General features: G+C 42.4%; 1 protein-coding gene across 1 annotated transcript; it reads right to left on the bottom strand.

Annotated features, from left to right (window-relative positions):
• Window positions 1-329: 329 nt before the first annotated feature.
• Window positions 330-14,796, bottom strand: MRPS15 (mitochondrial ribosomal protein S15). Its single transcript, XM_070949547.1, has 8 exons — window positions 14,647-14,796; window positions 13,896-13,958; window positions 13,351-13,426; window positions 12,998-13,046; window positions 11,774-11,858; window positions 4,450-4,508; window positions 1,079-1,270; window positions 330-518 (listed from the first exon to the last, which is right to left on the bottom strand). Exons 1-8 carry the CDS (start codon window positions 14,744-14,746, stop codon window positions 408-410), a joined length of 735 nt encoding a protein of 244 aa, XP_070805648.1. The 5' UTR covers window positions 14,747-14,796; the 3' UTR covers window positions 330-407.
• Between the last annotated feature and the right edge of the window lie 635 nt (window positions 14,797-15,431).

The raw sequence follows: 15,431 nt of genomic DNA, 5'->3' as shown, positions 1-15,431 counted from the left end.
ACCATGAGTGAAAGAAAAGTTTTCGTGTTATCATTCATATTCTCTGAAAAATGGCCAAGAAATCATAAATTCTGCCAGGGTATGTAAACTTATGAGCACAACTGTATCTAACACAAGAGTCTCCGAATGTGGTAATTTTAAGACTTGTGGATTTCAGCTCCCAGAATCCATCCTAGCTGGGGAATTCTGAAAGTTGAAGTCCACAAATTTTAAAATTGACAAGTTTGGAGAACCCTGATCTAACATTCTTACTACACCTCAAACATGTAGATGAAGTAAAAAAAAAAAGATATGCACATATTTGCACACAGACAGATGCAGATGAAAAGTTGGTGTTCAATGTTTTATTATCTTGAAGATTTGTTCCTCAGGTTGAGCTTCTCCCATTAACAGAAGTTATGTCCAGCTCAGCCTGAGGTCTCCTCCTTTGGCTGAGCCTGCTCCTTTATTCCTTCATCTTGCTTTTCCATCTGCTTCAATCTTTCCAGAGCTCTTAGCTTTTGCTTCTCTTTGTAGATCTGAATATTAATGGGAAGGAGAGATTTAATTGGGGATTTAGCTATCCAAATGTCCTTTCAGAAATAAACAGCTTCTGCTTCCACTGCCACCATACATGGAAGGTTCCCATTCCTATGTCTGCAACTGCTACAATGAGACAGTAAGGACCAAACCACAATGTAGTCTGCCCCATTTTATCTGAATGTGAAACATGAAGCCAACTGAAAATGGTCAAAGGAATAAGCTCTGGCTCAGTCATGCTATTTTCTGCAAAGATTAAGGCAGGGCAAGCTGCCCTCTACCCACAAGCTGCTCGCTGCTGCTGAGGATGCTTCGCTTAGCTATGCCACTTAGGCTTTCCTACTCTTACATGCTGTCCTTAACCACCCACTCTAACGCAAGGGACAGAAATGCTGTTCAACTCATTGGACAGGATCCTTGTCAAACATGGCCTTCCAAGCCTCTTTCCTTGTCTGAAGTCTATGCAGAAGAGTGGAACATGCCCATCTCTATGCTATAGAAGCTGCCATTGCCCAGGCTGTTTCCATAGGTCACCTTGGGCCAGCCATTCTTAACTTACCATGGCTCGAAATTCCTTCTTGACAGCTGCGCGCCGTGTGATTTTCCGCCGGTATTGTGGAGGAGGTGAGTACTCAATTTCCAGCTGCTTGCATGTGTTCTCAAAGGTATCATAGCGGCTATTACGTAGGTATTTCAGCAACACGGTCCGCCGGTCAGTGGCTATCATCATACGGGTAAGGTTAACCTTGTCCTAGAAAGTTGTAGCCTCTTCAGTGAATTATCCATGGATCCAAGTCTTTTAATTTTTCAACTTTCTGGTTATTAATTTACTGACAACATTTGCAAGTTTATTGAAAGACAGCAATAATTTGCTAGAAGGAAAAATATTATCGTGTTGGGGAATATGGATTATTTTTTATTACACTGTAATCTCTAAGAACAGTATTAAAAATAAACTTTTGTACTTCTCAGAATTGGATCTAGTTGAAGATTGTCAAACCCAATTGCATTGCGGGCCGGATTATGACATATCATGATGTTTTTTACCTTTGTGTACCCAGGGTGGGCGTGGCCTTCACGGGCCATATCCAGCCCGAGGGCCACCAGTTTGACAGGCCTGGTCTAGCTTATGGGATGCAGGCAATAGGATACTGGCTTGTAAGGAGGTCTCTGGATTAGAAATCCTGCCATAATATGCCAGAACTGACCAGGAGTTAGCAGCGAACACTGTTACTATGTGGCATAGTAACAATTCAGGCTGGTAGCCTAAACTCCACCTTCTCCCTCTTAATGTAAAGCTTTATGGTAGTGATGGTCAATATCAATATATTTATTTGTTGTTGACCTTGGTATTGGAAAACTGAAATTTGGAACGCCAGAGGAGTGCATGCAAAGAGCATGAATAATCAAATGAAATGACCAAGAGAAAAACAGCCATGATGTATCTTTGTGAAATGATGAAAGTTGGAAGATGTAACAGAGTTGAATGAAGATGGTCTACTCTTATTAAATTATTGGATATATGCAGGAAAGGGAAGGTATAGGCTTAATTATGAATAAAAGGCCTAAAATATACAATGGGAAGTACTAATTCACATCAACTTGATTGTTATGGGTACGTATGAAAGAAGGAATCCACAGAGCAGGCCATACAACATGTGGCCAGCTGGTTTTTTTTTTTTTTATAAACATAATAAATTCATCCCTGCAACCGCATCCCTGGAAAATGTGGTTTCACTGCTGCCACCAGCTTCAGCCCTGCCCACTCCACAACTGTCTGGCATAATGAAAAGGAGACTGAGGAATATCTGTTTAGAAAAGGCTATGTTTGTTTTAAGCCTAACTTAAGCTTCCCTACACATGGAAAAGGAATAAATTTAAAAGCATGACCGGTTGCATCATCTGTGAAGAAAGATTAGTGAAAGTAATTCACTATGATTTGATTTACTTTGGCCAGGCCATGTGTGCAAATTAATTGGAGATGTCAGTGATGCTAGGAATAGTTAGTGGAGCAAGAAGAAAGGGCAAGCAAAGAACCCATTGGCTTGATTCCATCACAGCTGCTACAAAGAAAAACATCCAACTATTGAAAGAAACTGTGCTTAACAGGGTAACATGGAGAGCATTTGCCTATAAAGTTGCCAATAGTTGGAGATGACTAAATGACTAAAACAACAATACAAGAATGATAAAAAGTTCTGAATGTGATAGCAATTTAGTTTTTGGTAGTGTCAAGAATGAATTTTGAGGAAAATTGGATGCTGAAGGAAAAAAAATCCAAAAGAGTGAAAGAAGAATAAATGTAGGGGGAAAAAGTCTGAATCCTGAATAATATTAGAAGACAGATTACTCTCACAACAGAATGAATGGAGAGAGGACAGAGAAGCTGCTTGAAAACAAATGAAAAAAACAAACTTACAGAACTCCATGGTTATATTAACAGAATCTATGAAAAATTATGCTTAGTGAAATGACAAAATGAAAACAAGACTACAGATGAGGCCAGTTATAAAAAATTGAAAGTGAATGAAAAAGATGGCACAATGTGCATGGAGAAAAAAGACAGCTGCTAAGAAAGTGGTCCAAGAGTATAAAGAATGACATCAGAAGAAGTTAAGGGAAAAAAAGGTGATTTTAATGGGATTAAAAAAAAAAAATTCGGGATAAAACAAGGGAATACCAGTACAGTGAACAGAATTAAAAAATAAGAGGGATTTATTGATTTACGAATGTTGCACCACAACAGCAGTCATTCACCCTAACGACCAACCACAGAGACACTGCAACATTCCCCCTGCCTATTCCCCCGCCTCTCCAGGGACCTAACAGGCACTGAGCCTGTGGAGACTCACTTACTTTGCAAAGATCCCCATGATCAGGCGAGCTGTCTCCTCTCCAGCCATTCTTTGCCTGCTCCTGGAGCTCCAATAGCAGAGCGGCGAGAGCAGAGACAGAGTGGGATGAGCAGGCCCTGCTCGGCTTGGCTGACTCACCAAGGCTGCCTGTGCAGGACATCCAATCTGCCTTTGGAGTGCCAGGCAGCCTCAGTGAGCCTGAAGGAGGCAGAGATCACACCCCTGAAGGCTTCCATTCTCCATGCCAAAAACTTTTGCTCTGGAAAATGGAAGGCTGCAGGGGCGCAAGATTGTACCCTTGAAGGCCGCCGTTCTCCAGTGTGGTCATACACGGTACAGAATGAATGAAGATTGTATTGCAAAATAAATATGTGAATGGGTTGTGAGGAAAGGAAGATTGAAAGCAAGACATGGTTGGATGCAGTTTATGAAATCCTCAAAAAAGATGTCTCTGGAGATCCTCAATCATCCAGGTCATGGTTGTCCCAAAGGTGCTTTTTTCAAAAGACAACTAGACTTTCTTGTTTTTTTCCTTGAAGATGTTTTGCTTCTCATCAAGATACTTCAATCAGAACTGAAGAAGTGAAACATCTTCAAGGAAAAAAAAAACAGGAAAGTCTAGTTGCCTTTTGAAAAAAAAAAAAAACCACTTTTGGGTCCTCAAAAAGGAAAAGCTCAGAATTTGAATGATGAAAGAACAATCTACAAAATGATAGATGGACATGATGGAAGCAAAGATAGTTTGCAAAGTGAGAACAAAGTGGTGAGATATCGCCATTGGTTTTACTTCTCCCCTTCTCTCATGCCTCCAGCTCTCTTCCCTTAAGGAACATCATCTAACCCCATAAGAAACGAATAGTGTGATGGGTATGCATCTGTGCTGAATTTTGCGAGGGTCACTTGAAGAATGAACCACTTTGCATCTGAAGATACTTGCATTCAATAAGGACTGCCAAAAATCCAATTCTCTGCCATCCATTTGTTTGCAGTGCTTTTCAACAAAATCTGCTGACTTAGAAGACACGGTTTATAGAGGTTACATAACCAGCAGCTTAAACGCTTTGAAGGCTCTTACCTTGGGGTGCATATGCAGATGTTCTTTGAGAGTGCGGATCATGGCTGTCAAGTAGGCAACTAGGACATTAAGAAAAAAAGTTAGAAAAGCTCCTGTTACATTTTCTTCTCCTATTTTAGAGAGTACACATGAACATTAGCAGCCAGATACACTTTTAAGAGGCGGAATTTCTTCTTGGCGAAAGGGAGTTCAGTGTTACACATGAGAATAGACTTCCTGGTTGTTTCTGTGTTCTCCTGAAAGAAGGCAGAGGAAGTCTGGAGAGAGGTGAAAACAGGAAATAGGACCATTTCAGCCGAATAATCAGCTCTACTAGGCATCTCAATTATTTCTAGTCCAACCAATCAGAAGCACTATATTCTTTAAGAACTCTTTGTTCTCTTCTTTCTTTAATCCCTTTTCCTTTTATGTTGCATTTTTTGATACAAAAAGCACGTAGATATCTGTATGATTACGATTGATCTTATTTTTTAAAATTAGATTTTACATCCCTTTTAACAACATTTGTGCAAAATGATGCACACAATGCTCCTACCTCCTATTTTCCCTGGAACAATAACCCTGTGAGGTGGGTTGGGCTGAGAGTGTGCTTGTCCCAAAGTCACCCAGCTGGCTTTGTGCCTAAAGAAAGACTTGTGATCTCCTGATCCCTTAATCAGTATTCTAAACTGTCTGTCTTATATAAGTTTTCAGGAAATTGTTTTGGTTGAAGTTTACAACCAAACTTCAGAGGCATAATCTGAGGTTTACATAATCAGAGGCATAAATGGGTGGCTACCACACCCCTCGGTTTTCCCAGTTGCAGTGTATGGCTGTGAAAGTTGGACCACAAGGAAGGCTGAGCGCCAAAGAATGGAGGCCTTTGAACTCTGGTGCTGGAGAAGACTCCTGCGAGTCCCTTGGACTGCAAGGCGATCCAACCGGTCAGTTCTAGAGGAGATCAACCCTGGCTGCTCTTTAGAAGGCCAGATCCTGAAGAGGAAACTCAAACACTTTGGCCACCTAATGAGAAGGAAGGACTCACTGGAGAAGAACCTAATGCTGGGAACGATTGAGGGCAAAAGAAGAAGGGGACGGCAGAGAACGAGGTGGCTGGATGGAGTCATTACTCCATTACTGAAGCAGTCGGCGTGAGCTTAAATGGACTCCAGAGGATGGTAGAGGATAGGAAGGCCTGGAAGAACGTTGTCCATGGGGTCGCGATGGGTCGGACACGGCTTCACAACTAACAACAACCACACCCCTCAGAAGATAAATCTCCTCCGTCTTCAAATATCTGTGAACCAGGCACCACTTTTCTCTGCCAGAAGCCAAAGCAGAAAGGAACAGCCACAATTTATCTGCTCCTGGGCAAATGGTGAAATTATTGTTGAATATAATTCAGATTTGCTTGAGAAGAGAAGGGGGAAGATGAAGGGAAGAGAAGGAATGTCATGACAAATTCCTGCCAAGGTGGCACACAAGGCACCAAGTCTGACACACAAGTACCCTAACCCGGAGCCTTCTTATAGCCTTCTGCCCAAAAGGCAAATGTCAAAGAAAACTTTCTCAAGACAACAAACTTGTTGGATAGCAATTCTATGCAATATTATCATTTGTGCAGCAGGATTCAGTTGAGGTTTGACTTTCACAAGTCTTCTTTTCCTGCTGTACTCTGGAGTTATTGCCTCAGTGGGATGTTGAAACCTGCATTGAAGCTGCAGGAAATGAACTCCCTCTTTCACCACGTTCCCGGCCATCCAGCCCACCCCACTGCTCCAGTGGCTGCCTAGCCCCTGTCTTAATAGCCTCCATACCCTCCCGGTGAAGGGGAGAATGCCATCTTGCTGGATCATGGGCTCCACTGTCCAATTCCTCTTTCCTGAAAAAGTCCTTCCTAGCAATTCAACCAGAATTTGCCTTGCTTTAACTTAAAATCTATTGCTTAATGAATATGCTATTTCTTTATTGAATTTATAGCCAAATTGGTATCTGGTTACAAAACAGGTCTTGACCACCTGGGTGACACCATTTCAGCTGTGTGAAATGAGCTGTAAAGGTAACCTTGAGGAGTAGCAGAGGCACAAAGCAAGACATTAGCCAGAGAAAAAAACAGAAGTCCAAGGAAGAACTTCCACCTGAGAAAGCATCTCAGACAAGACTCCCCTTAGTTCCGATGAAGATTGGGAGAGGCAACATTTAGACTTGCAAGATTCTGTTACTTCACAATAAAAGCAGTATTAGCATCCACAACTTTGGTTTCCTACGCTGATCTAGTTCAAAGAACTGAGAGCATACAATGGCAATCCCCTATCCCCTTTAACAGTCTTTTCTTTAATCTGCCTTCATAAAAATTAAGTTTCTGCCCCCTAGTATTCTTGTTGCCCTTCTCTGAACCTGGAAGGTTTTTTGTTAATCTAAAAATGTGCCCAGAATGGTGCTGACTACTCAAGGTGAGGTCTGAATGAGTGCAATTAAAGCAGAACACCATGGAACTCTTCTTTCTCGTGTTCTGGAAACTATATTTTTATTGATGCTACCTAAACGTTTTTTGTTTATTTATGGCCACAAAACGGACTCATTTAGGTTATGGTCACCTGCACCTGCAGGGTGTTTTTCCCATGCAGTTACTGCCAGGTCCACTTTCTCCCATCCTATTCCAATGCATGCGAGTTCTATTTCCTGCAAGAGTTTGCATTTGTCTGTTTTAATGCAAACATACATTCTAATCCTGTTTCTCTAAAGATATCAACATTGTTTGTTTCAGATTTATTTCCATTTGACTGCACTAGTTATTCAATCCAATTTTGAATGCCTTGCAAAATGTAGTAAGCATCATCATCCATTGGATTAATAAAAATGACGATGATTGCAAGGCCAAGACCAAACTCTGCAGCTCTTTGTCTCCTTCCAATGAGGAGGAACAGCAGATGAATCCCAAGTACTATTTTCAAGTCCAACTTCTGGTCACTTCATGTCAACAATGTAGAATGTGGGGGGCATGGGGCGGCAACATTGGTTCCCCCAATAATTGCCAAATTGTTTCTGCCCTCCCTTCCTACTCCATGTGCCTTCCTCCTACAGATGGGTGTATGGTGGAAGAAGATGTCCATCCTAGATTGGGGTGGGCGATTCTTTGGTCAAACTGCACTCTCCTTCTAGAACCTCCAGGAAACCTCAAGACCCATTTGTAAGCTCCTACTTGATTAGCCTGAATGACAAAAAGGATATTTTGTCAAACATGATAAAGTCATTTGGCAGATAAAGTAATTTGGATTTGCTCCACCATGGACTCTGATTGGGCAGGGCAGGAGCCTGAGTGGCGTAGAAGGCTAATGCCTCCTACTAAGGCAGCATTTAACATCCAGCTGCCTGCAATTACTGCGAATTCAATTCTCACTAGGCTCAAGATCGACTCAGCCTTACATCCTTTCTAAGGTGGGTAAAATGAGGACCCAGTTTGTGGGGGCAATAAGTTGACTTTGTATAAAATATACAAAAGTATGAAGGCTATTGCTTAACGCATTGTAAGCCGCCCTGAGTCTCCGAAGGGCGGCATATAAAAATAAATAAAATTAAAAAAAAAAATTTAATCAAGAGCATTTCTACCACTAAGGAATGTTAATGAAAAACTGATATGACATCAGCTTGGCAATATTTGTCACACCTTTGTTTCATTTGTGATCTCAAATGCATACATGACACAAATTTTCCCCCACAATAATCCTGTGTGGTAGGTTTGGCTGAAGGAGAATGGCTGCCCCATCGTCACCCATGAGCTTCCATGATTGGGTCAATCCAACACTTTAACCTATTACACCAGGCTTGTATGTGTGATTTAATTATTTTTAAAAAATGTATTAGTCACCTTACTCCAACAGGCTGATAAGTTTATCCATACTGACTTCTGGCAACAAACATGTTTTTTATGTGTGCATCTAATATAAGCCTTCCCCCCAAAATAAGCCCTACTTAAGACCCTGCACAGCTAGTCACCTGTCCATTCTGTCTGGTTGTTTGTGGTGCTGCGGCTGTGAGGCAGGGGGTGGAGCTGCCCCACAGACCCCACATCAGCTTATCCCCTGCAGCCAGGCTATCCACGCCCCAACACTTGCCTCATGGTGGCAGAACCAGCAACCATATGCAGCAGGAGCTGTGGCCGCTGGCCCACATCTTCCTTCTCGCGGCTGCAACTGAGCAGGAGTCCGAGAGGCGCACCAGTGCTGGAGCCATGAGGTGAGGCATGGATGGCCTGGCTGTGGGGGCCGAGGTAAGCTGCTGCGGGGCATGTGCGACAGCTCTACCCCTCTGCCTCACGGCAGCGGCACTCATGTGCCTCCTGCCCCACTGCAAGCAAGAACAATTGGGTGTCACATACATGGGGGAAAAAGACACCCCTGAAAATAAGCCCTAGTGCTTATTTTCCCCCCCCCCCCCCAAAATAAGACCCGGTCATTTTCAGGGAAACACAGGTAACTTTGTGATTTTATTCAAATCACCTACATTCTAAACTTAAGAGGCCATTAAAACATACAAAGCAACTAAATCCAATTACACCAACAGAAGTATAGACTGTGAGATTGGGAAAATAGAAAGAAGACTTATAAGCTTTCCTTTTATACGAAAAGGAATGAGTCAACTTCCAGATGTTCCCAACAATTCTTCACATCTCGCCCTTCCACAGATAAATACAGCTACTGTGGTGAAGATTTTTTCCTTCTGCTTGACCAGTTTCCGAGAACAGTAAGAAATTGAAAATCAAAACTCTCCAGATCTCCATTAGGCCCTTCCAAAACATAATGAGATGATAGAATAGAATAGAATAGAATAGAATAGAATAGAATAGAATAGAATAGAATAGAATAGAATATAGAATAGAATAGAATAGAATAGAATAGAATAACAGAGTTGGAAGAGACCTTGGAGGTCATCTAGTCCAACCCCCTGCTTAGGCAGGAAACCCTACACCACTTCAGACAAATGGTTATCCAACATCTTCTGAAAACTTCCAGTGTTGGAGCATTTACAACTTCTGAAGGCAAGTTGTTCCACTGATTAATTGTTCTGTCTGGAAATTTCTCCTTAGTTCTAAGTTGCTTGCTCCTTGTCCTGCCTTCAGGTGCTTTGGAGAATAGCTTGACTCCCTCTTCTTTGTGGCAGCCCCTGAGATATTGGAAGACTGCTATCATGTCACTCCTAGTCCTTCTTTTCATCAAACTAGACATAGCCAATTCCAGCAACTGTTCTTTTATATGTTTAGCCTTCAATCCCCTAATCATCTTTGTTGCTGTTCTCTGCAATTTTTCTAAGGTCCAATATCTGTTTTATATCATGGCGATCAAAACTGGATACAATATTCCAAGTGTGGTCTTACCAGGGCATTATAAAGTAGTATTATCAATTCACCTGATCTTGATTCTGTCCCTCTATTAATGCAGCAATGTAGGGTTTTAAAGATGACACACTCTTTTCCAGTCCTCTGGCAGTTCCCCGGTGCTCTAGGATCTTTGAAAGATATAGTTCAGTGGTTCTGAGATCTCATCTGCCAGTTCCTTCAGAACCCTGGGGTATAATCCATCTGGTTCTGGTGATTTGAACTCATCTAGGATAGACAGGTGTTCACTTACCATTTTCTTCCCTATTTTAACTTGTGTTCCTAATCTGTTTTTTGTGGTGCTGTTTTTGATAGGTTGGACTGTTTTTCCCCTTTGTGTAAAGACCTTCTTGCCACTTTCTCCCAGCAATGGACCAATTGTTTCCTTGACTTTTTTTCTTGTTTCTAACATATTGGAAGCTTTTTTTGGTTACTTTTTACTTTTGTCACAAGCCTTTGTTCGTTGTGAGCCTTAGCTTTTCTCACTTCATCTTTGCAGGCTCAGGCTTTTTGCTGATAGTCTGCCTTAGTTATGTGCCCCTCTTTCCACTTTTTATACTTGTCCTTTTTGTCTTTCAATTTGTCAGAGTTCTTTATGCAGTGATGTTGGTTTCTTTTGAGAGCTGGTATTTTTCTTCTTCATTAGTATTGTGCTAGACTGGGCTTTTATAATCTCACTTTTCAAAATTTCCCAAGCTTCTTGAGTTGTTTTCTCCTTGAGGATTCTCATCCATGGAATCTTCCCAAGCTCTAAGTTTATTGAAATTAGCTCTCTTAAAGTCCAAGACTCTAGTTTGACTTTGTTCTACTACTTGTGCTTGGATAATATTGAATTCCAATATTGCATGATCACTTGCCCCCAAGGTTCCTGTAGCTTCAACAACTTCTATCATTTCATCTTTGTTAGTGAGAATTAAGTCCAATATGGCTGATCCCCTTGTTCCCTTCTCTATTTTTTGGAAAACAAAGTTGTCTGCTAGGTTTGTTAGGAACCTGTTGGATCTTCCACTTGGTGCAAAGTTTGTCTCCCAATTGATGTCAGAGTAGTTAAAATCCCCCATTACTATTGTGATGTGCTTCCTACATATCTTAGTTAGCAAACTAGCAAAAAGTTCATCTATTTCCTCTGTTTGGTTGGGTGGCCTATAGTATAGACCTATGGCAATGTCATTTCCCCCCCTTTAATATTGACCCAAATGAATTCAAGATAATTTTCATCATTGTTGTGCTCTATTTCTGTTGAGATGTAGTTATTTCTTACATATAGTGCAACTCCACCTCCTCTTTTATTTGGTCTATTTCTTTTAAATAATTTAAATTCCTCTAGCTGTAAGTTCCATTAGTGGGTTTCATCCCACCAAGTTTCCATAATGGCAACAGTATCATATCGGCCCTCATTTACTTGAATTTCTAATTCACCCTGTTTATTCCTCATACTGTGCATTGGTGTATAGGCATTTGAGTCCATTTTGACTGACCCTGTGTTTATTGTCTACATAACCTGTGTTGTGCCTGACTGCCCCTACTTTCTTGCCACCTGTTTGATTAGTGCACATGGTATGGCACTCACTATTAAATGCTTGGTTTTGCTTGACAGCAAGGTTGATAATCTTACCCGCACAAATATCTGTTACATGCACTGGTAACCCTATTAATTTTAGATTGCTGGGGACAGAAATATTCTGTATCAATTAATTCTCTGTCCCCGCTGTTCAGTTTAAATGCTTATCCAGAAAATCTGTGAATTTAATGCCAAGTAACTCAGTCCCTTTCTTTGATGGATGCAAACCATTTCTTTTGTACAGTTTTTCATTGGACCAACTGCAGACATCATGATTTATAAAACCAAAGCCTTCCCTTTTACACCATTAAACTCCATTAGCCACACATTAAACTCTGCTGATGCCAACAGACTCCCTGGCAGCCATGGAGCTAAATGGGAGGAGGGATAGCTTCCACTTTTCTGCCTACCTTGAACCTCTGCAGATCCACAGTCGTTTGGGCTCCTGCGGACTTTGGCTGCTAGCTGCTCTTTCTTCATTTTCACTTTTTCCTTCTACAGGCACAAGTAGACATTGGGGAATGGAAGTCAACAGATAAAAAATTGCAAGTACAGTTGGTTGAACATTTCAGACAGTTTCTCAACAAGTACAGTATTTTAGTACTGCTCCATCTAGGGCTTCAGATGAAAATCCTGAGGGAAAGAGCCTCAAAGTTATTTGCTTACTGTGGAAGAAAATGGGAATTTTGCTGTCATAGAACCCATAAAATCATGTAGGGATGGTTCACTCTTAATCACATCTGTTGCAACTGAGATTTGTAAAGCATGCTAAGATTCTTTTCATTCAAAAACATTTTTTTACAACTGTTTTGACTTGGTATTATTGTACTAACCAAGTTTATGATTAAGAAGAATTATACAAATTCAGAAATGGGTTAATTTGGTCACCTGATTAAGTATGTTCTGCAAACACAGTCATGAAGGACAATAAAGATTCACAAACGTCATGGCTGTTGGTATACTGTACAGGCAGTCCTTAGGTTATAACAGCAATTGGGACCAGGAATTCTGTTGCTAAGCAATGCAGTTGTAAAGCATGTCATGTAATCACATCATTTAACAATAGCAATTCCAGTAGTCTTGGCTGTTATCATGACAACTGCAATTATAGATTGTTGATTGTAAATTAAATGGACCTACAGTATGTAAAATCTGGCATGTAGTATTAACATAGGATGTTGCTTGTTTTCTATCCAGATCAGGCACTTACTTGAGGCCATAATTGTAATCCAGTCCAATCCAGTCCTCCTGCAGGACTCTGCTGGCCAAAAATGGGCCGCGCAGAGGCCCTGTGCAGTCCCCTGTGTGGCCTGTTGTCAGCCAGCAGAGTGGCTGAGGCAGGAGGCCAAAACGGGATGCTGAGAGGCCGCACATCCCTCCCCCCATTTTGGCTAGCAGAGGCCGGTACTTTGATATTTCCTGGCCAGCCCTGCGGGCCAGATTTAAGCACCCCGTGGGCCGCATTTGGCCCGCATCCCTTGAGTTTGACATCCTTGCTCTAAAACAATAAAACAGAGTTCTGGTAGCTCCTGTGATGTTTGTTCCCTGACTTAAAGTGATCTGAAGGGTTATTTGGTAAATAGTATTTGCTCCTAAATCCCAAACTTTCTATAAAAGGAAAACAAAAAACTAACCTGGCTTGCCATTTCCAGAGACAGCATTCTTCTGACAACATCATCCACCCTGCAGGAAAGCACAGAGTCTCCCTGGATTTATTTTTATTTTTTAATCTCCTGAGGGGTTTAGCATTTGCCATTGGTCTCAAATGGTTTTAGGATATAGCAAAGGAAATTAAAAGTAATGCTGAAGGGACCATTTTTCCCAGAGAATATTAACAGAGCATACATGAAGGGTGGATATTTTGTGAGATTGTATCTTGGGAGCTTTTTTTCTTCCAACTGTAAAATAAGGTAGGTGACAGAATTATCACTGAAAGGCAGTAGAAACCCCCACACACCCATTTCCCACCAATCCCTGCAAATCTTACTTGTCTACAGTTGAGACATTGGCATAATCTTTCCTCAACATTGTATCAGGCAGATCATCCAGATGGCTGGGGATAGCTGAAAAGAAAGAAAGAATTGCTCTCTTGCTATACATTTTTGTTCAGCAATTATTTTTTCAATAATGGCCAATATTTGTACTAGATATCTGTAGATGCTCCCAAAATGGAATTTTAAGATTTTCAAGGTCCTTCTCAATTCCCTGGTGGTAAGGAGAAAGAAGGAAGTGGAAGAAAATTCCTACTGTGTAAGATTAGTTGCTCAGAAGTCAGAGGTAAATCCAACTCTCCAATTTTTTGAGCTAATATGTTTATTGATATGAAAAGGGAGGTACCACAGTTTACTCCTATCACCTTTTGTTTTCCCATTTCAATGGATCAGGGTTTGGGATTACGGACAAATGTTCAAATCCACAAAAAAAGCATCCTCAGCAACCTGATTCCAAACCAACCATTGCTTATTTAATTTATGGTCTGCCTTTCCACCCAAAAGGCACACAGGACGAAGCTGAAAAATTTATAATACATACCTTCTTTTTTTTTCCGGACAGGTCTGGCATATTCTCTGACTATTTGGAGAAACGGGCTCTTCCCTGAAAAGACAAAAAATGCAAAACCAATTCAGAACAACACACTGGGCAACCATCTTCTTGCCGGAAGTCATGTGGTGACAAAAATAACTTGACTGCCCCTTGATGTCAGGGGACATTAAGCAGCCTGTCCGTCTAGACAAGCAAGCATTTTGTTCCCGGTTTTGAAGAACCGGCTGGTTTTTTCCTTGCCTGCCCTTCAAGAACACGGAAGTAAAAAGGCTCACAAGCCAAGCGACTGCTTGTTTTTAACCTCAGGGCGGTGTTTTCGAGACATCTTTACGCATGATCGTAGTTTGTTCAACAAAAGCGCTGGGTTTCCGGATACGCAAAACTGAAACAGGGCAGGGGAATTTGTACCGTGTTATTCGGTTCCTCCCGCCCTCTGCGAATCAGGTCCGGGCGACCCCACGAATCTCCCTCCGGCCCAACCAGGCCGCGATCCTCCCCGCCAGAAATGGGGCCGATCGAGAAGCTCCAGGCGGGCAGCTTCATCGTAGCCAAGGCCGAATGGACCCCCTCCATCCCCGCATCCTGCACTCGTGCAGACACAGCAACATGGATGCTGTAGTCCGACAGCTGAGGGGGAAGCGGTGTAGAGCGCGGGCAGAGCAGGGCAGGGTAGAGAGAGGGGGGGTACTGTCCCCCCCACGCCGGCTCGACGTCTGGCCGCCTGCTAACCCTTCCTCACCCGGTCCCTGACGCGCCTCCTTCGCCGGCCCCGCGACGAGTTTAGGGCGGCCTCCCCCGGCGAGCGCAGAGGCGCACCGCAGCAGCAGCCGCCGCAGCATCCCCGGCGGTCAAGGGCTGGGCGCTGCCATCTTTCGCGTCAGAAGGGCGCGCCGAGAGGCCCGAGTGCGGCGCGTAGGGAGGGGCCGGCGGACTCGCGCATGCGCCTTGCACAGCGGAAGGCGGTGGTAAGATGGCGGGCGTTTAATTCTGCCTCGTAGAGTCGTTTCCGGAGAGTGAGTGAAATGAGTGGGAAGGGTCCTTGTAGGTCATCTAGTCCAATCTCCCGCCCACGCAGGAGACCCTACACCAGAGGTCCTCAAACTTGGCAGCTTTAAGACTTGTGGACTTCAACTTCCAGAATTCTCCAGCCAGCTATGCTATGCTGGAGAATTCTGGGAGTTGAAGTCCACAAGTCTTAAAGCTGCCAAGTTTGAAGACCTCAGGCTTGTGCCTCGGTGTGCATATTTTCCAATGAGACAAACCGAGACAGGAAGATCATTTTATTACAATTGATCAGCATATTCAGACAAAAGGGATTCCTTATTCAAAGAGGGAATCCCGATCTTTAGCTTACATCCCCTTTTCGTTAGCATAACAAAGAAATCTGAAAGAGGAAAGTTGATTCGACAGGATAATAGCATACATGTTTATTAAAATGAGGTCTGAAGGGAAATAAATTGCAAGGAGAAAGCTTGTTTAGGGTTCACAAAAGAGATAAGCCAGATCCCAATATGTACTAACAAA

This window comes from Pituophis catenifer, unplaced genomic scaffold (assembly GCF_029215685.1).
Source record: "Pituophis catenifer annectens isolate HBS135680 unplaced genomic scaffold, rPitCat1.0.hap2 SCAF_9, whole genome shotgun sequence".
Classification (NCBI taxonomy): domain Eukaryota; kingdom Metazoa; phylum Chordata; class Lepidosauria; order Squamata; family Colubridae; genus Pituophis; species Pituophis catenifer.
The sequence above is the reverse complement of the archived record's forward strand: the minus strand, read 5'-3'. Positions and strand labels throughout refer to the sequence as shown.

Excerpts from the sequence above, each read along its gene's own strand:
- MRPS15 (XM_070949547.1), bottom strand. The coding sequence starts at position 14,746 with ATGCTGCGGCGGCTGCTGCTGCGGTGCGCCTCTGCGCTCGCCGGGGGA. Across the intron at positions 13,959-14,646 it reads GGAGGCGCGTCAGGGACCGG|GGAAGAGCCCGTTTCTCCAA; the intron begins GTGAGGAAGGGT and ends TTGTCTTTTCAG. Across the intron at positions 13,427-13,895 it reads TGTCCGGAAAAAAAAAGAAG|CTATCCCCAGCCATCTGGAT; the intron begins GTATGTATTATA and ends CTTTCTTTTCAG.